General features: G+C 45.6%; 1 protein-coding gene across 1 annotated transcript; it reads left to right on the top strand.

Moving 5' to 3' along the window:
• Positions 1-13100: 13100 nt before the first annotated feature.
• Positions 13101-23883, top strand: LOC137562626 (oocyte zinc finger protein XlCOF22-like). Its single transcript, XM_068274147.1, has 5 exons — positions 13101-13205; positions 13292-13414; positions 17249-17346; positions 17444-17735; positions 22420-23883. Exons 1-5 carry the CDS (start codon positions 13169-13171, stop codon positions 23418-23420), a joined length of 1551 nt encoding a protein of 516 aa, XP_068130248.1. The 5' UTR covers positions 13101-13168; the 3' UTR covers positions 23421-23883.
• Positions 23884-25134: the final 1251 nt, after the last annotated feature.

The raw sequence follows: 25134 nt of genomic DNA, 5'->3' as shown, positions 1-25134 counted from the left end.
AGGACACAGCACATTAGTGATCCTCCCCACCAACAAACAGAGCTCTTTGTTGGTGGGGTCTGATCGTCCCCCACATGTTTTTTTGTTTTAAGTGTGTTGTTTTTTTTTTTTTTACTATTAAATACCTCCCTCCCTCCCCCTGCCAGCCAATCCCCATGATCAGCTGTCATAGGCTTCATCCTATGACAGCCGATCACCTCTGTGCATCTGGAGGGGACAGCCCTGTCACACGGCTGTCCCCAGTACAGCGCTGCTGTAGATCGCAGCTCTGTACAGGTAATTAGATGCGGTTTCGCGAGTTTCCCGAGCGGTGATCGCCACTTGGAGACTGAAGACGGAGCTCCGCTCCGCCCACCAAGCAGGAGATGTGCGTGCAACCTGCGCGTGATCTCCTGCAAAACAGCGCCCCAGGACTTTAAGCCGATCGGCGTTAGTAGGTCCTGGGGCTGCCGCCACGTCCACCAGTGTGACGCTGTTGGCTACAGGTTAAGAGACTTTTATATAACTGGCGTGCCTTAGTTCCCAGTGGTCCCACTACATATGCCATAGATTATGGCTGGCATCTCACCTTCATAGATATAATTCAGTTCAGTCACATCACAGAGACAAGAGAATATATATATGAATATAGCCATGTACCTCTAGTGCTGGCGTTTGCCCCCTGCATAGCTGGAAATCATGGGTCCCCATAGCATCATTTTGATTGTCCCCTCCCCAATTAATATAATGTACCTTTGTGCCCCAGGTAGACTCCCAGTATAGGGAGCTAGAGGTAACCACAGTATTAGGTGGCCTCCCAGTATAGGGAGCTAGAGATACCCCCCCAGTATTAGGTGGCCTCCCAGTATAGGGAGCTAGAGGTAACCCCAGTATTGGTAGTCATATGTGCCCCGTAGTGTAGATCATGAAACACATACCGCCCAACATTTCGAGATTAGAAAAAAAAAAAAAAAAAGGACACTTAAAAGTGTACCTGAGGTGATATGTGACACGAGGAGATAAACGTGTATATACTGTACAAAACATAATAATAACCAAGCTGTTTTACTTGCTTTATTTTGCTGGCTGAAACAGTTAATATTTAGATGTGGAAGTGACAGCTTCTGTGATGTCGGAATATAGTCAACATCACTGATAAGCTAATTACAGCCATAAAAGTTTTCTTGGCAAAATACAACTTTTGAGGATGGGGAGAGGTAGGTCAAGGTCAATAGTTTATGAATTTTCACTCTGGGACACTTAATAGACTGCTACTGAGACAGCAAAACTTTCATTCCACTTTGTGAATGTTTAAGTAAAAAAAGAATACCCTGGGATACATAAGAAAGTCATTTTTATGAGTAGGAGGATAAATACAATTATTTATATGAGTTTATTTTCACCTCTGGTTCACTTTAAGACACACTCCTGACACACCTCTAACCACGCCCCTAACCACACCCCTCACCATGCCTATCACAAAGAATTCAGAAGCAAAACATTTAGTTTTATCACACTGGTATTTTCTGTCTTCAGTAATGTTCCTTCATTTAAACATTTGAAAATAACAAATGTATCAATTTAAATGATAGAAATAAAGTTTAGAGACAATTAAACACATTTTTCAATAGAAAAATACATATATTAACACAGATCTGTACATCAGTCCTGAAAGAAGTACAAATAAGGAAGAAAGAGGGACAGATGGATTTGGTTCTCAAAGAGGGACTATTCCTCCAAAATAGGGACAGTTAGGAGCTATGCAAAAAGGTTCCCCCAAATGGGTAGCCAGATTAGCCCCCCTCCACCAGTGTAGATAGCCAGATTATCCCTCCCAAAGTATAGGTATTCCACCAAGTGGCATGACATAGAAGACCAGTGTTCAAATAGTGGCTGCAGCTCTCAAGCGCTTTATTTTCAACAGGAGAAAGGCACTTTACAAATGTTAGCATTATCAAGTATAGGTAGCCCCCCATGTATAGGTAGTCAGATTAGCCCCCCAAATATAGGTAGCCCCTCCCCATATGTAAAGTAAGCGAGCAGAGCACTGGAAAGAGATGGCATACCTCTCTGGGACTCCACCAATGACCTTCCTTTTTCCCAGCATCAGAATCTCTATGATTACATGTAACCCGCATGAAGGAGAGGGCGCTGTAGGCACAGAGACACTGACATTAGAAGGAAAGTAGATCATGGGTGGAGCCTGGAGAGGCATGTCTCTTCCTTCCAGTGCTCCACTTGCTTACGCTATAGTTTAGAGGCCCCGCTGTGGATCTTCATGAAGCCTGTTGTAGTCCCCCTTATCGCCTACAGAGACCACTTGGCCCCCCTTAGCTACAGGCCCCAAAGCAGTTGCTATAGCTGCTGTGGTGATCCCTGTGCTACTCCCTGCAGTGTGGCCATGCACCCTCTACAATATCATCCCCCTTTGGAATTGCAGCGCTCTCCTGAGGTCCTGGCTAGTTATCTCTCTTATGCCTCCTCCAGAATAACTCAGGGGTTTGAGATGTGATTGATGTCCTTATGTGTAACAATAATGGGAGAGACGGAAGCAGGTAAAAATCGCACTGTATAAATCACAAGGGGGTGTACAAACACATCCAATTTTGATTGGTCAGTACCACTTCTATGCAGTATGAGAGCTTGTCTACACAATCTGTTCATAATATTTGTGCTATGTACAAACTATGAGATTTTCTGGCAGATTCTGTCAGATTGATTATTTCCAACATGTCCAATCTGATTTCCGATCAGTTTCCGATTGATTTCCTACAGAAGTGAACAGAAAATGGTAAGAAATTGATCGGAAATCAGATCGGACATGTTGGAAATAATCGATCTGACAGTAAATCTGCCAGAAAGTTTCATAGTGTGTACCTAGCATAGGACTTCATTGGCCGTCATACTACATGGAAGTGATAAAGAAGATTGGACAGTGATTGGCCGATCAAAACTGGATGTGTGTAAACACCCTAAGTCTTCCAGATAATGGAAATTTGCACACTGGACTAGCCCTTGAGCTTCATCGCTATGTTATCAGTGACTGGAGCGAAACCGACTTTATATAATTGAGAGATGTGTAAATGTTATACCAGGTAATGGGTGAATTTTCAGTGATATGAATGGTGTGAGCAGGATTCCAGGCACATATATCTTGAAAAAAAGAACTTCCACAGAGTAGTTGAATTTTACCTTTAGGGGCCTTTCACACTGGCCCAGTGCAACATTTTCCCACACCCCACCACTTTGCTAATGAAAGTCTATGGGTGCTTTCATGCAGCATGAGGTGCGCCAGAAGTGGCCAGTCTAACGTGAGCGCATACCTACGTTGACACACGACTCCTGTGACAAACTGGAAGTCATGTAAGTCTATGGCATCGCATGAGTCTTAAAACAACCGCTGCAAGTTTTACACGTTGCGCATGCGCATTAGTCTATTTTAGCAATACACTTTTACATGCCATCAATTCGGCCACAGGAAGTGAGCGCTAGAGAATGTCACTTCCTGATTGACCTGCTGCCAGATGGGGATTACTGCATATTAATGGGATGCAGGTATTATTAGGTATGCAGGAGTCTTCACAGAAGCTGATGTAAAAGGTGACAATGTCCACCCACTCATCTAGATTTGGCACTTCTAGGGCCTTCAAGTCTGTGCAGTCAAAACAGGCATGAAGTTGGATCCTGGTCTTGTTTGACCACACGTTGGTGGACTTTAGGATCGCATTTGCAGGTTCCAGGTGCCTTCTGTGGGTGGGGAGCAGATAGATGTGGCAGTGGTTAGAGGAAACTTGGGCAGCCCAGGGAACGGCCTTGTAAGAATTCTTCAGTACTGTAGAACAATGATTGAGAGGGTTCGCATTGCTAATGGGGCAGGGAACAAGCTGGTGGAATCGTGGCAGCTCCTGGTGGAGGTTAGCCCTGTTAAAGTTTCCCATTATAACAAACAAGGAGTCTGGAAGGGATATCTCCCTGATGTTGTCACTGAGGTCATGCAATGCAAGTTTGACATCAGTGTCAGGAGGGATGTACACACCTGCAAGGACATAAGAGGAGAACTGGGGGGAGTATTTTGGCCTGCAGTTAATGAGTAGGAGTTAGTTGCCATGCTACCCTGCAGCCCGCTCACTCAATTGACAAGAGGGAGATTGGTTGGAACACTCAGGTCCTCTGCTTCAGAGAAGCAGAGCTGCATGATAACACGCTCCATCTCGCAGGCTTCAGCCTCATCCAGGAGGACCATAGCACAGCTCTCTCTGAGAAGGGAAGGTGGAGGCATCTGCTTTAACATCTGCTCCTCGTAATTCCCCAACATGTTACTAAGAAGTGCGTCCCCAATATTGAACTTACTGGATGGCGTGGTGGGGGTGTACAGGATAGCTGTGCCTGTGGCCAGGGCAGACATTAGGCATGGAGTAATTGGCATGGCCAGGGTAATTATATAATTTTTGGGGGTTTGGTAAAGCCCATCAAAGTAGGCCCAAATGAGTGACATCCTGGGTGCTGATGTTGGTGCAGGATAGCTGCGGCTGTAGCCAGGGCGGACATGAGGCCTGAAGTAACTGGCATGCGCCAGGGCAATAATATAATTTTTTGTTTGGGTAAAGCCAACAGAAGAAGTACCAAATGCCAATTGCTATGTACCCATTTTAAAACCCTCTACTCACCAAGTACCCCCTAGCATAGTAAACATTATCACAAGTACCCCTTGACAAATATATATTTAATCGTAGTTCATGGTAATTGGATCTAAACAATTTCCAAACATTTATTATTGCTTTTAATTAGCTAAAATACTAATTTGGCTTTGTTTAAAGAGACTCTGAAGCTAAACAAAAATTGCTATTTTTACCTGGTAGTTCGCTTCAGTAATCTCAGTATATGTAAACCACCGCATCCCAGAGCCATAACGAGGGGTTTATACCCCCCAAACCCAACAAATATCCACAACTTTCTTGGTCGTGGATTTCGCTGCCCGGGGAGGAAGAGCTTTCAGCTACAGCTCTGCCTCTACTGACGTCAATCGCCGTGCGGATCTCACCCTCTCCCCGCCCCTCTCTGTGAAGGAAGACTGAGAAGGGTGGGAAGAGGTGGCGATCCGCAGTGATTGACTTCAGTAGAGGCAGAGCTACAGCAAAAAGGCGTATGTGGCGTTTTGGTCACTCAGGCGCAGAGTGAACTGAATGGCGGGTCAACCTGCTGCAGCTGAAATACCAGGCGGTGTTAATTACTATTCCCCCTCCGAGTCGTAGCAAATCAGAGGGAGCAGAAATTACACTTTATATAGCAGTGCGCGGCCATAGACGCGATAACATTACGTCTATGGCGGCACCCAGGTTGGGCGCGGGGAAGAGCGCGTGCTGAAGTGACCTGCTATGAGTGCGATGTGCTATCATGGAAAATGAATGCATGAATTCATACAAGAGAAAAACATCAAATTATCGGAAAAAAAAAAACAATCCAATAGACATGCACTGAAACAACAGAAGTGAGAAGAGACTCTGTGAAAACTGTAAAAAGTGAAGTGCAGGATGCAGACCACAGTGAGATACACCGATACGGGCATAAAGTAACATACCAATGAAAAGTGTATAAGACCGGAGCTGTGGTGTGGTGACAGAATAAGAATAGGCTTAACCGGCGTGGTTGCCTGGGAGGGGGTGATTGGGGACAGCACTGTATGGGTGTGTGGATATGTAGTGCACTATTTTTTTTCCAATATACAGCATAATCTCTGTATCGCCTCATATTGGCTGTTATTATTTTTATTTTATTTTGATTATCATTAATAAAATACGACTCTTCAAACTGTGATGCAAACTTTACCCGATATGAGGGGCACTGCTGTGAAGCCTTAAAATCAGTCGGGATATACCAGTGATGGCTAACCTTGGCACTCCAGCTGTGACAAAACTACAAATCCCATCATGCCGAGTTATGCTTAGGGCTGTCAGAGTATTGCAATGCCTCATGGGACTTGTAGTTCCACCACAGCTGGATTGCCAAGGTTAGCCATCACTGGGATATACCCTGAAGGTATGCTGAGTTTGAAAAAAAAAAAAAAGAATAGGCTTAACCGGAGGAGAGTGAGACCCAGTCTGCATGTCATTCATCGCGATTCACCGCCTATCAGCTTCTTCCGGGTGTGACGTCACAAGTTACAGAGCCTGGTTAGAAAGTAAGTGGGCAGGACACTCCAGACATACTCAGTGTGCGTGGCCACACATAGAATATCAGGTGCTGCGCTGCTTAAAGAGACACTGAAGCGAGAATAATTCTCGCTTCAGAGCTCATAGTTAGCAGGGGCTATCGCGCCGCTAAACGGGGGTCCCTTGACCCCCCCCCCGCAAAATCAATGACCAAATTGGTCGTAGATTTTGCTGCTCCTAGAGGCAGGGCTAACGTCTGTAGCCCTGACTCCAGTCGCGTCTATCAGCGGCGCATCGCCGCCTCTCCCCCGCCCCTCTCAGTGAGGGAAGACTAAAAGGGGCGGGGGAGAGGCAGAGATACGCGCTGACAGACGCGCGTGGGGCAGGGCTGCGGCGGTTAGCCCTGCCTCAATCCGGAAGAGATCCCCGGCTGCTCGGAAGGGATTTGTGAGGTAAGGGACCCCCATTTAGCGGCGCGATAGCGGCGGTTTACTAATTACTATGAGCTCTGAAGCGAGATTTATTCTCGCTTCAGAGTCTCTTTAAAGGGAATCTTAACTGAGGAAAAAAAAAAAAGTTTCACTTACCTTCTCCCAGCCCCCTGCGATGTCCTGTGCGCGCGCCGTCTCAATCTGATTCTCCAGTCCCCTGCAGGCAGCTAGTTTCGTTTCCGGCAGTGCGCCTGCGCAGCCCTTACCGTGCGCGTACTCGATCATGCTCCCTCTGCTGTAGCCATCCTTCACAGGCGCAGTATGCGTGCTACACATAAGTATGTATGTAGTACACGTACTGCGCCTGCGCAGAGCGGCCATGGTGGCGGGAGCATGATCGAGTATGCGAGTAGGGCAAACTGGACAGCGACCGGTCATTTGTCAAAAATGAAACTAGCTGCCTGCGGGAGACCAGAGGATCGGATTGAGATGGCACGGGCATAGGATGAATGCAGGGGGCTGAGGGAAGCCCCAGGTAAGTGAATCTTTTTTTTATTCCTCAGTTAAGGTTCCCTTTAACAGCACATTCCCATTACCCATGTCCCCAGTATACCTAAGCCAAAAGTGGATAAATAAAAAACAAAACCAGGGTCCATGGTAACCCCTACCTGCATAACCCTACCTAGTTGTATACTTATAATAAACAAATAGTGCTTCAAAGGACAACAGATACAGAGTCAAGTATATACTGGTGATCTTGACATACAATTATCTAATAAAATAACACTACAACCATTATTAAAAAGCAAACATTGGGGTTGATTCACTATAATAAATATTGTGCCTTATCAGAGTTAACATGCCTTATCAGAGTTAGCGTGCCTTATCAGAGTAGCATGGTGAGCACTACAAACTTGATGCCTGCTAATTGACAATGACAAGAGCTCCACTCGTCCTGCCCTGAGCCCCTGCTGGTCCAATCACTTTAAAGGACATTATCCCTGCACCTTGACTGGTCCAATAGGCTGCCTGTCACTTGACCCAACTCTGATAAGGCATGTTAACTCTGATAAGGCACACTATTTGTTATAGTGAATCAACCCCATTGTCTCCTACAAGTTAATTCAAACATAGCCGTTGAATCAGAGAATCGGCAAAACCTGGTACCATCTAGCGTCCATTGCAACCCATGGCAATTTCATTTGGAGTAAGTTTTAAAGTCAAGATACATTAGTCAAGACAGTAGAAAACTGCATATATTTACACAGATCTGTACATCACCTGAAAAAGAAACAAATAATGAAGAAATCGTCAAGTTTGGAGCTATGCAGAAGGTGGGAGAATTTCCCATAAATAATTACGTTTTGGAAACACCTCCAGGATCCTGGCCACGCCCAGATCATTTTGGCCCTGCCTTTTTATAGCTTGCTACACCCTTTTTTATCTCCCGGATTCTCCCAGACTGCTCTCTCTTTCTACAGAATACAGTACAGGAATTAATAGAAAGAGCCTGCAGTTAGCTGACTGACCACAAGATGGCCACTTGGTGAAAAGATGATGGTGAAGCAGCCTCCCAGCTGGAACGACGAAACCGGTAGTACAGAACCACAGATAGGAAGTGATAAGGAAGTCGGAAGGGGCATATTGTCTTGCAGCCTAGCCCCAGCAGACTCTGATAACGCTACATTGATACAGGGGAGATCACGTGGGACGGTGACGTCACTGAGACGCCCAGCTCAGTGCCCTTTCTGTAGTCAATCGTCATGAAGTGATTGAGCGGAAGTACTGAGACCAGAGCTCGTGCTGGCAGCAGAGGAGGAGGTTAAAGTTTTCTTTTTTATCTTTTTCCCCTACATTTTTTGTAGTCTGTATCTAATATATTGCATATAGCACTTTGTCACATACTGGGAGAGAGGAGGACAGAACTGACATGACATAAAGAAGGACAGATATTTGGGTAGGGGAGGACCAGTATTGGGGTGGGGGAGGAGCTCAAAGTGGCGACGAGTAAAAAGGCGGAGGCGAGGACAGGTTTTGAGATCAGGGAGGAGCCATACCTCCCAACTCTTTGAGATGAGAAAGAGGGACACTTAAGCCATGTCCCTGCCCAGAGGCGGCCTTAGAGCATGCGGGGCCTGGGGCGAGTGTCATACGCGGGGCCTAGAGCCATAAGTGTAGGTCATGTACCGTACCACCCTGCTCACGGGCTTGTCCACCTCTAATGCAGTATGCCTTATTATTGTTTAAAAACAATTACGTTTGTTAAAGGCCACTAAGCCAACCAATATACTAGGGATGGGTACTAAGCTGGCTTGGGAGCTAAGGATAGGTAAAGGCTGGCTGGGGAACTTGAGATAGGTACAGGCTGGCTGGGGAGCTAGGGGTGTGTACCTGACTGGCTGGGGATGGGTGCTAGGTTGACTGGGGAGTGTGTCTGGATAGAGATACAAAATTTGGAGACCAAAGTTTGTATCTCTAGCCAAACATTCTCCCCAGCCAGCCTAGTACCCATCCCCAACTCCTCTGTCAGCCTAGTACTCATCCCCAGCTCCCCAGCCAGTCTAGTACTCATCCCCAGCTCCCCAGCCAGCCTAGAAACCATCCCCAGCTCTCCAAGGTAGCCTAGCATCCATCTCCAGCTCAACCAGAAGAACGGGGTTCTCAGTGCGAGCGCAGCAAGGCATGACCGCGGGCAGGGGTGCCTGCCTGAAAATTGTAATGCAGATATTATGCCCCTCAGAGGTAAAATGCAGATATCATGTCCCCCACATATCAAATGTAGATATCATGCCCCTCACAGGTCAAATGCAGATATCATTCCCCACACAGATCAAATGCAGATATCATGCCCCTCACAGATCAAATTCAGATATCATGCCCCCCACAGAACCAAATGCAGATATCATGCCCCACAGGTCAAATGCAGATTTCATGCCCCACACAGATCAAATGCAGATATCATGCCCCTCACAGATCAAATGCAGATATCATGCCCCCACAGAACCAAATGCAGATATCATGCCCCACAGGTCAAATGCAGATTTCATGCCCCACACAGATCAAACGCAGATATCGTGCCCCACACAGATCAAATGCAGATATCATGCCCCCAACAGAAACAAATGCAGATATCATGCCCCACAGATCAAATGCAGATATCATGCCCCACAGATCAAATGCAGATATCATGCCCCACACAGATCAAATGCAGATATCATGCCCCCAACAGAAACAAATGCAGATATCATTCCCCACACAGATCAAATGCAGATATCATGCCCCTCACAGATCAAATTCAGATATCATGCCCCCACAGAACCAAATGCAGATATCATGCACCACAGGTCAAATGCAGATTTCATGCCCCACACAGATCAAACGCAGATATCATGCCCCACACAGATCAAATGCAGATATCATGCCCCACAGATCAAATGCAGATATCGTGCCCCACACAGATCAAATGCAGATATCATGCCCCCAACAGAAACAAATGCAGATATCATGCCCCACAGATCAAATGCAGATATCATGCCCCACACAGATCAAATGCAGATATCATGCCCCCAACAGAAACAAATGCAGATATCATGCCCCCAACAGAAACAAATGCAGATATCATGCCCCCAACAGACACACATGCAGATATCATGCCCCCCACAGATAAAATGCAGATATCATGCCCCACAGATCAAATGCAGATATCATTCCCCACACAGATCAAATTCAGATATCATGCCCCCCACAGAACCAAATGCAGATATCATGTCCCCACAGATCAAATACTGATAACGTTATACAGAATAACAAGCCTAGAGTGAAAACATCACACTATGGCTATGATAGTCATTGGACTAATAGCTTCTTTAAAGGAATGATCCGCGGTAAAAAAACCAAAACGTTCCACTTACCTGGGGCTTCCTCCAGCCCGGGGCAGCTGTCCTGTGCCCCCGCCGCAGCTCCTGCATCTCCCGGTCCTCTTCGCTGGCGGAGCCGGGTCGGCCACTCTGCTCCACCACGGGGGTCACGTGGTCTGACCGACATCATCTGGAGGCTACTGCCCAGGAGCAGTAGCATCCAGATGACGTCGGCCGGACCACGTGACCCCCGTGGTGGAGTGCAGTAGAGGCCGACCCGGAACCCGACCTGGCGAGGTCGGCTCCGCCGGCGAAGAGGACCGGGAGATTTTTTTTTTTTTTTACCGCGGATCATTCTTTTAAGGACAGTCAATTACTGACATCTCTATGCACTCTGTGCAGTGCTTCTATGATAATATGGTAGGACATTAGACTAGGACTATGGTAGGATTACATTGTGAGCTCCTCTGAGGACAGTCAGTGACATGACTATGTACTCTGTAATGTGCTGCAGGAGATGTCAGTGCTATATAAATACATAATAATAATATGGCAGAACATTAGACTATGACTATGGTAGGATTACATTGTGAGCTCCTCTGTAGACAGTCAGTGACATGACTATGTACTCTGTAAAATGCTGCAGGAGATGTCAGTGCTATATAAATACATAATAATAATATAGTAGGACATTTGACTGTGAAGGGATTAGATTGTGAGTTCCACAGGCACAGTACAGCTGTGTGAAGAGGAGCGGGGTCTGCTCAGATTTCCGACAAGCCCTTGTCGGAAATCTTTGGGTCGGAAATCTTTGGGTGTCCACAGCGACAGGGGGCCAGAGGACGCCATGGGAAGCCTCTATAGAAGGCTTCCGTCTTGTTAGGCAAGTACTGTAAATCTTCCACATTCCAACCAGCTGGCTTGAAACTGAAACTAGCAGATTTTCTCAGTGTGCGTTTCCTATATACATGAGTGGTCTCAGTGGGGAAGAGGGGATTTCTGGGGCCATAGCATGATATTGATAAGCAGGCAGCCTATCAATATCATGCTATCAGTCAGGTTTAGCCCCAGAAATCCCCTCTTTTCCAACACCACACATGTATATAAGGGAAAACCACTCAGAAAACGACTAACTTTATTTTAAAATCATTAAAAAAAACAGCACTCAGAAGCAATGCAGCAGCATCAGTGTGATTGTGCCATGCTCATCATTTATTCCTACTGCTGCAGCTGCTGCATCAGACACACAAGCAGTGTGTATGACACTCTGACCCATGTGTTGTCACCTTGTCTGTGTCCACCATGGAGCCCTGGTAATGCTGCAGCTGCTGCCTGTGTCCTCAGAGCTGGCAGACTGTGCCTGTCTCTCTCACACTCTGGTGCATGCCTTCCTGCCTGTGTCCACTCACTGCCTGCAGCTCCTGCTCGAGTCTCTCTGTGCCTGGGGGATTCAGGGGCGCACAGCCACGCAGGGGAACAGTCTCTCTGTCGCCCTTATGCCTGGCAGAACGAGCGGGGGGCGGAGTTAGAGGCGGGGCCTCACGTGCATAGTAAACCCTACTCTGGAGGCTGTTGCCATGAGGAGGGGGCGGGTTTAGAGGAGGAGGCGGCTGAAGCAGAGAGCAGTGTTGACTGCCTCTATTGGCCGGGAGCAGAGGGGGGCGTGTAGGGGGGCGTGTATGGAGGCAGCGTTGGGCTCTCCTGAGCTCATAGCAGGGTTGCCGTAAAGTAAACAAATGCACGGAAGGTAATCTCACTGGGCGGTAGTATTCCCTATACTTTCTGACCGCGGGGCCTCCTTCAGATGCGGGGCCTGGGGCGACCGCCCCAGTGGCCCCCCCCAAAGGCCGCCTCTGTCCCTGCCACACCCACGTTAAACCCCTAATTATGCACACCATAAAGATTTCATTAAAAAAAATGTTGTATTATAATTCAAACCACATTGGTCCTTTCTGTCCTGGTTCATTTTCCTTCATATTAACATTTTAAAATTAATAAAATAGCCATTTAATGGATGGGAATACATTTTAGAGTCAAACACATTTTTTTTTAGTAGAGAAATACATATAGTTACATAGAAAGAGGGACAAATGAGGAGGAAAGAGGGACTGTCCCTTCAAAAGAGGGACAGTTGGGAACTATGGAGGAGCACATGGAGAAAAGAACACATAGTGGGGGAGGGGATGTCAGGTATTGGGGTGAGGGAGGAGCACATAGTGGGGGAGCACATAAAAGGGAGGGGTGGACAGCTATTGGCCGTAGAAATCACACTTCACACACCAGGCCTATTCTTCTTCAGGCCTGGAAGCCGCTGCTGAACTTCTGCAGGTACACCACTCCTGCACACACTTGTACTATGAGCACAATAAGGAGACATCACACAGGTAGCTTCTTCAAGTAATCTGTATTAGTGCCATACAGTTACAGAGCAGACAGGGGACACGACATGTTTCGGGCGTAGCTGAGGAAGGGCTACGCCCGAAACATGTTGTGTCCCCTGTCGGCTCTGTAACTGTATGGCACTAATACAGATTACTTGAAGAAGCTACCTGTGTGATGTCTCCTTATTGTGTTTAACAGCTATTGGGGTGGTGGATGAGCACATAGTGTGGAGGACAGGGATGGGAAGAGGAGAAGCACATAGTGGGGGAGGGGAGGACCGGTGTTGTGGTGGGGGAAGGAAGGATAGGTATTGGGTCTTCCCATACAGACAATTGCTGTGCCCCCACCTCACACCTGATACTTGAGACACATGAGAAGCAGAACATCCTGTTTGATCTGCTGTCAGGGTGAGTTGAGCATTGCCAGGAATTATGGGACAGTATCCAGTGACAGCGATTTGTATGGGTGGTGAATGTATCCTTTTATGTGTCAGGTTCCTACAAGGAGGCACATTGTCTCATCTATTTCTCCATGGAGGAGGGGCAGTGTATAAAAGGACACCAGGACCTCTACAAGGACACCATGATGGAGACTCAGCCACCCCTCACATCACCTGGTAAGAGGAGACTCATCTCTTGTAGTAATGGAGAGAGCGATACTTGGGGTTTACCTAGACCCTCCCTTATATCCATCAGTAAACGCATACAGTATCTCACAAAAGTGATCTCATCTATGTTTCAAAATATGTTATTATATCTTTTCCTGGGACAACAGTGAAGATACAATTGCCAACAATCACTGCGCTTCTTCAATCCGCTTATATGCAAATAAGGGGAGGTCCCTGAAACAGTACATTTAAGAAATGCACATAGTGCCAAGTATTTTCTTGATTAAAAGCACTGTTAGCACCTCGTGCTGTACTCCAGAGGAAAGTGCCACCACCACGGAAGGGATACAGAGCTATGCACCCCATGGGAATCCACTCACCATAGGTGCTTCTTGTATCTTCAAATCTAAAGACTTGGCCAGCCCAGGGTCAGCTCACTCCGATGTAGCAATCTTCAAAAAGTCCCTTGAAAACACTTTTACAGCTTGTAAATACACACAGCCCTGTCCGTGGAACACAGGGCAACACGTCACTGCCGGTCACCCACTTCCTGGATTGATGCCAGCGTGCCTTTCCACCCTACGTGTTTTGTCATTCTGTGAGGGTGTGACGAAACGCGTAGGTTGGAGTTAGAGGTACGCTGACGCCAATCCGGTAACTGGGTAAACTGGCAGTGAACTGTTGCCCTATGTTCCACGGCCAGGGCTGTGTTTATGTACCCAGTGTTTTCAATTACCTTTTTGAAGATTGCTACTCTGGAGCGAGCTGATCCTGGGCTGACCAAGTCTCCAGATATGCAGAGATATGAGGCAACTCTGGTGAGTGGATTCACAAAGGGGGAATATCTTCGTATCCCTTCCATGATGGTGACACTTCCCTCTGAAGTGCAGCACAAGGTGCTAACAGTGCTTTTAATCAAGGCAATACTTGGCACTATGTGCATTTCTTAAAGTGGATCAACAAGCCTCGCCCACAGCTTCTCCAGAGTGCCTTGGCACTTTTGCTCTGTAGCAAGGGCTTATAGGAGCTAAGTCTGAGCAGGATGTAGAGGGGAGGAGGGAGGAGGAGAGGAGAGTGGAGTTTTCACAGGCTGAAAGCTGGAGATACAGATCAGCTTGCCGTTGTGTAATGTGACAAACAGAACATGGCTGCTCTCATTGTATCTCATGAATAAATAATCATAAATTGTTGAAGCTGTTTGCAGCTAGATTTGCTGTCTAAACTTTAGATAAGATATATAGACAAGTTACTTGTTGTAGTTAGTTTTTCATCTCGGATCTGCTTTAAACTTATTGTTTTTGGGACCTACCCATATTTGGATATAAGCGGATTGATGAAGCTCAGTGATTGTTGGCAATTTTATCTTCTGTGGGGCAGAGTGACCCTTTTATTACTGCGATCGCCTGACATTCCTTTCAGTTATTCCATAGGGGTGCAGTTTTTTTCGATTGCATATAAGACAATACTAAAGATATAACACTTTGATACAATGTAAGGTAGTCAGTGCACAGCTTGAATAACAGTGTAAATGTGCTGTCCCATCACAATAACTTACCTTATTTTTCAGACTATAAGACGCACTTTCCTCTCCAAAAGTGTGTGTGTGTGTGTGGTGGGGAGTTGGTGCGTCTAATAGTCTGAATAATACATATTCGGACCTGTCCTCCGTCCATCTGTGTCCTCTATCCCCTGTGTTCTCCGGTCCCCTGTGTCTTGTTTTCTCCGATGTCCCCGTGTCCTCTATCCCTGTGTCCTGCTTCCTCCATGTCCCCATGTGTTCTATCCTCGTGTCTCTTTTATTTCCATCCCCCATGTCCTCAATCCTCTGTCCTGTGTCCTCCGGTGTCTTAAATACATACATGCGGCCACGCAAATTCCATAATTAGGAAGTCGCTGCCCAGCTTTGGGGAGCCATGTACCAATCAGGCGGGAGGCACTGCCCCAGTACAGTAGTAGTGCCCACTCTCTGAATCCTGACCAGTGTTCCGCTGTAAGGACTATTGAGCCCTGACGATGGCGGAACACTGAAACTGGTCGGGATTTGGAGAGTGGGCACTAATCTGATCCATCCTACACTGTTGTGCTTCAAGGTGATTTTATGCATGTGGGTCCCAGCTCAAGACCAGCAAAGTAAATATTGTTTAACCTGTCTATTTGTGACTTTTTGGGATAAAAGGTTTATGCAATTGTACCACAATACTGATCTGCATATCGATTGTGTGTGGTTGTGGTCACCCATTATGCATGTTGAGCACTAGGGTGACTGCAGGTGTTAAAGTGCCGGGAGCACCAAGATTTTGCCTACCGAGAGTGTTGGCTTGTCACTCCAGTCCTTAAGTTTTCACCTCTGTAGTTATTCTCACATGCAGTTGGTACATAGGGAAGGAGCACACCAAGGAAGGATGTAGCTCTACCCCTCCTGCTGCCAGGACGATTACAGTTAGCCAGTGTAGGACAGCCAGCAAGGGAAGGAGAGTGAGAGGCTGTTTGTGTGGGGCCGGGTCTGCGGCGTGTGTGTCTGTGTGTGTGTGTGTGTGTGTGTGTGTGTATATAAATATATTTGTGTGTGTGTTTGGTGTCTCTCTGTGTGCCTGCTGTGAATATTTCTCTCTATACAGAGTCCCCTTCTGCATAAACTAGTAAAGAATAAAGAAGACAGCTCAGAATGCTTCACTTTACATTGCAGTCTGTAGTAACACTCCACGACCGCTCAGGTCCGGTGATAACTCCTCACACACTTAAATGTGCATTCCTCTCTGTAAATTAATATCCTGTCTGTAACTTAAGAATGATGTCATTATTTTAAAGAGAACCTGAGACGTGAAGCGTCTCAGGTACCATACTTACCTAAAGCTTCTTTAAGCCCCCTTGAGGTTGCTTGTCCCTCTCTGTCTCCCCAGGTGGCTCGTGTCACCTGCAATACTACCTGAAAGCCTGGCCGTGCCGCGCTTCATTGCCAGGCGCGCTCCCCCTTCACGCTCCCATCCCTGGGAGTGTTCTGAGCCTGCGCAGTAGTACTGCACAAGCGTAGAACGCTCCCAACTGCAGGACCATGACAGGGGAGGGCGTCTAGCTTGGCCGTGCATGCGTGGTGAAGCCGGACTTGGCCAGGCTTTCAGGCCGTATTGCAGGTGACAGGAGCCAGCCGGGGAGAAAGTGAGTGACGAGCGGCCTCAAAAGGGGTTTCAGGAAGCCCCAGGTAAGATTGAAACCCTAACTTTAGAAATCACTCCTTAACTTGAAGACAGAATCCTTATTTTAAGATTTGCCTGAGGAAGATTGCTTAGTGAATACTACGTACTTTATCACCATGCTCATAATAGTATTACACAAGCGTCCAGGAGCTCCACAGTAAGGCTCAAAATAAAAGGATTGGTGTGCCACGGTCCTCACCCCGGTACCTGGGGGTCACAGCAATACGTATTCCACAAAGGACCGGCACCACACAAAGTATCCGTAGCTCTTTTAAGATTTAATGACAGCAGACATGATAACAACAACAGACATGCTGTTTCGGCCTCTTCTGGCCTTTGTCAAGTTGCTCAATGATCACATATACCTTGCTGTATAAACCACATACATTTTATACAGCAAGGTATATGTGATCATTGAGCAACTTGACAAAGGCCAGAAGAGGCCGAAACAGCATGTCTGTTGTTGTTATCATGTCTGCTGTCATTAAATCTTAAAAGAGCTACGGATACTTTGTGTGGTGCCGGTCCTTTGTGGAATACGCATGCTGATAGTAGTAACATGGTGATAATAGTAAAAACGTGTATATATATATATATATATATATATATATATATATATATATTCAGTCAGTGTGTGTGTTACACACAGATGGATCCTGTAACAGAAGCCCATCAGAGAGATGTACAAGTCCTCTTTATTATCGGGATTTTCCACAGGAAGGTCACACCACCCCCCACCATTATCAGGTAGGTGGAACTGAGGGTCCCCGGAGACTCCTAATTGTATTTCATTATCTTTCTGCATGTGCTGTAATCTGTGTTCCCAATTTACATTCGCTCTTAGGGTGGAGAACTGATACATGTAACTGTTGTGGTTAAAGAGGAAGAAGAAGAGACATATGTAAGGTGTGATAATCAGTCTATGGAGAAGGGTGACATAATGGGGACAATCAAAGAAGAAGAAAATGAGACATATGTGAGGGGTGATCAACAGTCTATTGAGGAGGATGACATGATGGGGACAAAAAAAGAGGAAGAACAAGATAAATATGTGAGGAATTATCAGCAGTCTATGGAGGAGGGTGACATGATGAGAACAAGTAAAGGGGAGTACAGTGTTACAGAGGGCAGAGCAGGTGAGTAATCAGCAGTAAATATAGAATAAATGTGTATCTATATTGCAGGTGTGACTGTCACTACTCAGATTGGCCTGATTCTGGGTTTTGCTATGTACTGGTTAGAGCTGACATGCTCAATCAGGTGGGGGCGATAATAACGTTTGATACTCGCAAATGATGAACACAAAGGAAACTCCCGACTGCCCTCCCATCCCCCCCTAGTGTACCAACCCCCCTCCTGGTGCCCCTGCATTAGTACATTACCTTTCCGCCACTGTGTCCTGACTCTGCCTGGAAGAAGAGCTCAGACTACATATACACTAGGGGAACAGCGACTGGGGCTGGCGTCAGAATGCCAATTCGCAAGATGTTTTATTCTGAAATCTATCTGGAATTGGCCTGCAGTGCATGGGCAGGCAACGTGTTACCAGTCTGTAATAAGCTGGTAATGGCCACTGTACATTACTGTACATAGATTGGTCACAGGGGTGGCTTATGTAAAGAAGTAGTCGTTGTTTTGAATCTCCATGACAAATGGATAATTCCTTTACCTCGTAGATCCTATAATTATGTCTTGTATAATGCCACAATATCTTTATTTACACAGTTGGGAACAAGAGAGAGGAAAAGGTACATTACAAGGGGCATATGAGTGACACGAGGATACAATGGTAATAAGGATGTGTAAGTGAAAGCACATTGCTCTACAAACATAACACAGATTTCTTGCTATAAGTACTTATAGGTCTGCTGTCACAAGAGTAAAGCATTGCTTCCATTGTCTCATCAAGCTCTGCATTTTACTGCTTTTCCATGTATGGCCAATGCTTTAGCTGCAGGGAGGGTCAATGGGGTTGATTCATTAAGCCGCGCTGCAAACTTACTCGCGCTCCATCTTCGTAACGGCCGCTCCACTGAACCCGCCGTGAACCGCGGTAGGTCCAGTGGCTTCAATTGACATGATCCCCGCACTTTGATTGGCCCAAATGGCTTACTGTCAAATTACAGGCAACCTATTGGGCCAATCAAAGTGTGGGGACCACGTCCATTAAAGCCAATGGACCTGCCGAGGCTCAGGGCAGTTTTAGAGGAGTGACCGTTACTTGGAAGGAGTGTGAGTAAGTTAGCACGCTACGCTGCACTACGTCCCGTAGCGTGCGCATAACTCGTGCTCTTCTCTTTAAGCTGCTGTGAGAAAACGCAGAAAGGCCGCCGCGTCTGCTGAAAGCAAGGCGGCTGATTCCGCGTCCAACGCGACGGTTTGCACGCGTAGGCATGCGTCTGGTAGTGTGGCAGAACGCGGAAAGGCCACTGCATGTTCTAATGGCAAGGCGGCTGTTTCCGCGTCCAAGGTGGCAGTTTGTACGCAGCAGCGTGCCTTTGGAGTGGCTGGGTCTGTTAGTCCACATAGATGGATGAAGAGCTATGTGCGCGCGGGCCAGAAGTCAGGACCTTTATACCAGCAGGGGAAGTGTCAGCTGATCAGGAAGATCAGCTGATTCCTGCTGGACTCATGATTGGCTGAGTGGCTCGGGCAGGGCAGCAGAGTTCAGCTACTATATATTCTGCTTGCTTGTCAGTTGCTGGTTGTCTGCCATTGCAAACACTTTGTGGAAGCATTCAGACCATAGTCAGATCCTTACAGTGTGTTTGAACCAAGAGGACTTGGGAATTCACACTGAGCCAGATTACCTTGTACTGTTTATTTGTTAGACCAGGGTGTTGAGATCAAGGCCCTCACACTCCAGACTAGGAATACTGTGTATCTTCTGTGTATTCTCTAGCATAGTTCCAGGGTGTTGACGATCACGGACCTCACACCCAAGACTAGGGAACTGTATTGTCTTTATGTTATATTCCAGACTAGTTCCAGGGTGTTGACGATCACGGATCTCACACCCAAGACTAGGGAATTGTATTATCATTTATGTTATGCTCCAGACTAGTTCCAGGGTGTTGTGACTACGGACCTCACACCCAGACTAGAATTGTGCTATTTCTGTACTACGTTAGCCCAGTCCAGGGCAATACCTTTCATATTAGCTGCAGGGCTTCCTGCAACCCAGCCTCGGTCCCTCACCTAGGGGTCCACAGGCTACAGGAATATCACCCACAGTCAGGGGTGAATTCCACAGGAGTCTTAGGCCGCCAGCTCCTCTGGTGGTCTCCACTCAGAGTTGCACTAAATGCACTAAAAGCGTTTAAAAGCAGTTTTAAAACCGAAAAAGGTTTGAGGTTGCTTACCTCAAGGATGACAAATCTTTGTAGGGACAAAAGATTTTATTGGTAGCACAGGCAACGCGTTTCACGGGTCTGAGCTCGCTTCCTCAGGCTAAGAGAGCTCCCTTAGCTTGCTATTTCAATTGGCCTGGCACTGCTATTGGCCTGAGGAAGCGAGCTCAGACCCGTGAAACGCGTTGCCTGTGCTACCATTAAAATCTTTTGTCCCTACAAAGATTTGTCATCCTTGAGGTAAGCAACCTCAAACCTTTTTCGGTTTTAAAACTGCTTTTAAATGCTTTTATATACCACCAGGGCGCCTCTTTAAACCATTTAGTGCATCCCTAACCCCCATACGATACCCGTGTGAGGGGTGGAGGTAGAACATATATGGTTTACACCACGGTGGACATCTGCCTCCCTTCTTTTTTTTCAAGGAGAGCGACCGCATCCAGGTCCTTAGTGACCTCCCCGAGTGGAGTCGGGTTAATTGTCTCCACCTGCTTCCTGTGGTCGGTTGCCCCCTTGCAACCCACTCTTGTGAGTAGATTCCTATCTTCTACATTGACAATTTTGACTAAACATATTACACTATTGGGCTCCCGTGTTTTTTGTTTCCTGTGTCTTTTCCCCAGAAGGTGTCCTGACACCAATCATCCTCCACTCAGAGTTGTTACTGTTGCACCAAACACTCTCACTATTCTGGTATCCAGAGGTTAGCAATACATCTGTATTATCGCTGATTCTGCAGATCATCGATAATCAGGCGTATATCTGCATTCTTGGTGGTACTGCAGATCGCCAAGAATCAGATTCTTTCTGCATGCTGACACCAATCGTTACAGCTGCGCAGCTTTAGGAATCATTCCCAGTGAGATGCAAATTACTCTGACTTGTATGCAAATATAATGCAAATTGTTTGCAGATAATCAGATTTGCCAGGAAATGCATTTGATTGATGGAATTCTTAACTGATGAAATTTGAACACAGGGGAAAGTTATTGTCACGTGATTGGCCACCTGTAAAGGCTCGTATACACATCCAGCATGCACACAACCACACGACCAACACGACAAACCACATGACCTGTATGTCCACACGCCTAGACAACTAAACAACCAGCTCAATTAACATACTGCGCATGCAAGAAAAATGACGGACTATACATTCTAAACAAGTACAAGTCTTTCAAACAACTTGTACACACGCACCAACTGCATGATATCAGACCAACATAGATCCCACAGTTGGATCGGGCAAACCACCTGTTATCAGTTGCTCGACTAAGTTGTTTGCAGGCGTACACATGCCTGATTATCATCCAACAGATTAAAGTCAGATGATGATCAGGCTGCAGGTTGGTTTGTGTGTACTTATTTATTTATTATTTATTTATTTATTGTATTTATAAAGCGCCAACATATTACGCAGCGCTGAACATTAATTTAGGTTACAGACAATATTTAGGGGCGACATACAGCAATATGACAATACAGGAATACAAGAAAGACCAGATCATGCAGCACAGTATGAGTACAAGGTAATGCTTAGTCAGTCACTGGAGGGGAGCATGGAGATTAGGCAAGTTAGGTTCACTCAGATGCATAGCATGGGTGTAATGGAGGTGCATGATCAGGTAGGACACAAAAGGAGGAGGACCCTGCCCAAAGGCTTACAATCTAGAGGACTAGTACTTAGCTTATTGAGCTCAGTTCCCTGTCAGGCTGATAACTAGTGATGGTCACTGACATGCCAATAACTCTCAGATGGTGCAAATTGTATAATTTATGCAAAGTTAGGGCTCATTTCTATGAGCAATTGAGCTGTGTGCTCAGCAAGCAGTTGTGAGAGTTTGAGAGGCTTTTCTCTGCCTGTCACCTGCTTGTGGAAAAGAGGCCTTAGGGTACGTACAGACATATGATAACGATCGTTCGTTCTGAACGACGAACGATGTTAAAGGAGGTATCGGCCGATGATCGTTTGAAGAAAGGCTACTTTGAACATCGTTCGTGTACGAACGATCTTGGAACGAGCGTTGCGTGCGCAACATGATTTATAAACTGATTTCAAACACAAGTGTCAAAAAGAACTGTTTGAGCATGTGCAAAGCTTTGAGAACGAACGATCAACGACCGATCGTTGTACAGACATTACTTTTTGAACGATGGTCGTTGGAAAAGATCTGGCAGAATGGATCGTTCTTTACCAACGACATATCTCGTTGGTCGGTCGTTTTAATGATCGTTCGTGCACTTTTTACGAACGATCGTCGGGCAATGTCGTCGGTAACGATCGTTTTAAACGACTATAGTCGCATGTCTGTACGCACCCTTATGCAGCTGCTGCATCTGGTCCATTTCTTATTTGCATAAACTTTGCATCAACTTGGAATTATCAGCAGCTCACTGACCACCCCTAATGATAATTGTTCTTCACCTCAGAATTCTCTAACAGGAAGTGATTATGTTTCTCTATTTGCAGCGCGGAGTCCTGGCATCTGGAACCTCTCAGAGACTCGTCTCTCTGTATCCACAGACTGTATAGTGGATTATGATGTCATTGGACAAGAGTCTCCTGCAGCTATCCTGGTTACTGAGGGGCCTCCTACCCAGAACAGCTCTCCCACTGCTGAAAGATTTTATTCCTGTTCCATGTGTGGAAAATGTTTTGCATGGAAATCACATCTTGTCATACATGAGAGAGCTCACTCTGGCGACAAGCCCTATCGGTGTGCTGAGTGTGGGAAATATTTTGCTTGTAAATCAAAGCTTGTTATGCATGAGAGATCGCACACTGGAAAAAAAACATATTCATGTTCTGAGTGTGAGAAATGTTTTACACGTAATTCACAGCTTGTCATACATGAGAGAATTCACACTGGTGAGAAGCCATATTCATGTGCTGAGTGTGGGAAATGTTTTGCACGGAAAGCTCATCTTGTCAGTCATGAGAAATCTCACACCGGAGAAAAGCCGTTTTCATGTGCCGAGTGTGGGAAATGTTTTGTTCTTAAATCAGTGCTTGTTATACATGAGAGATCTCACACTGGAGAAAAGCCCTATTCATGTGCTGAGTGTGGGAAATGTTTTGCACGGAAATCTCATCTTGTCAATCATGAGAAATCTCACACCGGAGAAAAGCCATTTTCATGTGCTGAGTGTGGGAAATGTTTTGTTCTTAAATCAGTGCTTGCTATACATGAGAGATATCACACTGGAGAAAAGCCGTATTCATGTGCTGAGTGTGGGAAATGTTTTGTAGAGAAATCCCAGCTTGTCAGACATGAAAGAACTCACACTGGTGAGAAACCATTTTCATGTGCCGAGTGTGGAAAATGCTTTGCAGATAAAGCATATCTTGTCATTCATGAGAGATCCCACACTGGTGAGAAGCCATTTTCATGTGCTGAGTGTGGGAAATGCTTTGCACGGAAATCATATCTTGTCATACATGGGAGAGCTCACACTGGTGACAATCCATAATCGTGCTGAGCAGGGAATATGGTTTGTTTAGATATCAGATCTTGTCAGTTGAAGCCATATTCATGTGCCGAGTGTGGGAAATGTTATGTGCAGAATCACATCTTGTTATACTCTGTTATACATAAGAGCTCACACCAGGTCTATGGAGTCGGAGTCATTTTTGGGTACCTGGAGTCTGGAAAATATGCACACAATCCAACTCCTAATACATTTTCACTGTAATTAACCACTTCACCACTGAGGGGTTTTACCCCCTGACCACCAGAGCAATTTTCACCTTTCAGCGCTCCTTCCATTCATTCGTCTATAACTTTATCATTACTTATCGCAATGAAATGAACTATATCTTGTTTTTTCCGCCACCAATTAGGCTTTCTTTAGGTGGGACATTATGCCAAGAATTATTTTTTTCTAAATGTGTTTTAATGGGAAAATAGGAAAAATGTGGGGAAAAAAAAATTATTTTTCAGTTTTCGGCCATTATAGTTTTTAAATAATGCATGCTACTGTAATTAAAACCCATGAAATTTATGTGCCCTTTTGTCCCGGTTATAAAACCGTTTAAATTATGTCCCTATCACAATGTTTGGCGCCAATATTTCATTTGGAAATAAAGGTGCATTTTTTTCAGTTTTGCGTCCATCCCTAATTACAAGCCCATAGTTTATAAAGTAACAGTGTTATACCCTCTTGACTTAAATATTTAAAAAGTTCAGTCCCTAAGGTAACTAATTATGTATTTTTTTTAATTGTAAATTTTTGATTTTTTTTTTAATTACAAAAAAAAAAAAAATGGGGAGTGTGGGAGGTAATGAGTTAATTTTGTGTGTAAAAGTCATTTATTTGTATGTGAAAAATGTGTAGGGTGTAGTTTACTATTTGGCCACAAGATGGCCACAGTAACTTTTTGCTTTATTGCGACCTCCAAGCCTCCTTCCGGAAGCTTGGAGGAAGAATAAGGAGGCTGGACACGTGAGTTTCTTCTCACAATGATCGCGCTGCCCATAGGAGAGCAGCGGGTCATTGTGGGGCTTAGATCAACGAACGGGAATGGATTTTCCCGTTCATTGATCTCCGGGCGAGCGGGCGGCGGCGGTTTTACTAGCGGCGGGCGGCGTGTTTACGAGCGGGAGCGCGGACAGCGTCGGGAACGCGGAAAGTACGTGTTTCTCCGTCCCTGGTTTTTAAAGGATGGAAAAAGGGGCGGAGAAATACGTACGCGCGGGGGTAAAGTGGTTAAAAGATAAATGTGCTAACATTTTCTATTTCTGAGATAATAGTTACAAATAATTTAAATATACGGTAATAGCAGTGCTTAGTCTATAAAAATGAAATAATCCAATCAAAAACAAGCTATTTGTGCTGATGTAATAAAGTAGTCATTGTATTTGTAAAGCCAAATATACATATTTGAATGTGACTGTATATCTGATGCTTACAGGAATCTTTTATACATAATAAATAACATCTCTGCTGTAAGAATAAAGCCTAATTTTTCGTTGATGCAGGTTAATGCTAATTTTTTTATGCAATTGTATGAATTCCATTTGCTGAAAAAATCAATTAATTTGATAGGTTATTAAATTTATGGTTGGAGACTACACAGTTAAATAGTAGTAGTGTACTCTACATATACATTACCCACAGAGCTGTTGTGAATCCACTGAGAGTGTTGTGCATGTTACATGCAGATGTGTTATCTATTACCTGTAAA

Source organism: Hyperolius riggenbachi, chromosome 3, assembly GCF_040937935.1.
Source record: "Hyperolius riggenbachi isolate aHypRig1 chromosome 3, aHypRig1.pri, whole genome shotgun sequence".
Classification (NCBI taxonomy): domain Eukaryota; kingdom Metazoa; phylum Chordata; class Amphibia; order Anura; family Hyperoliidae; genus Hyperolius; species Hyperolius riggenbachi.
Note: the sequence above shows the minus strand (reverse complement) of the source record. Positions and strands in the feature narration are given on the sequence as shown.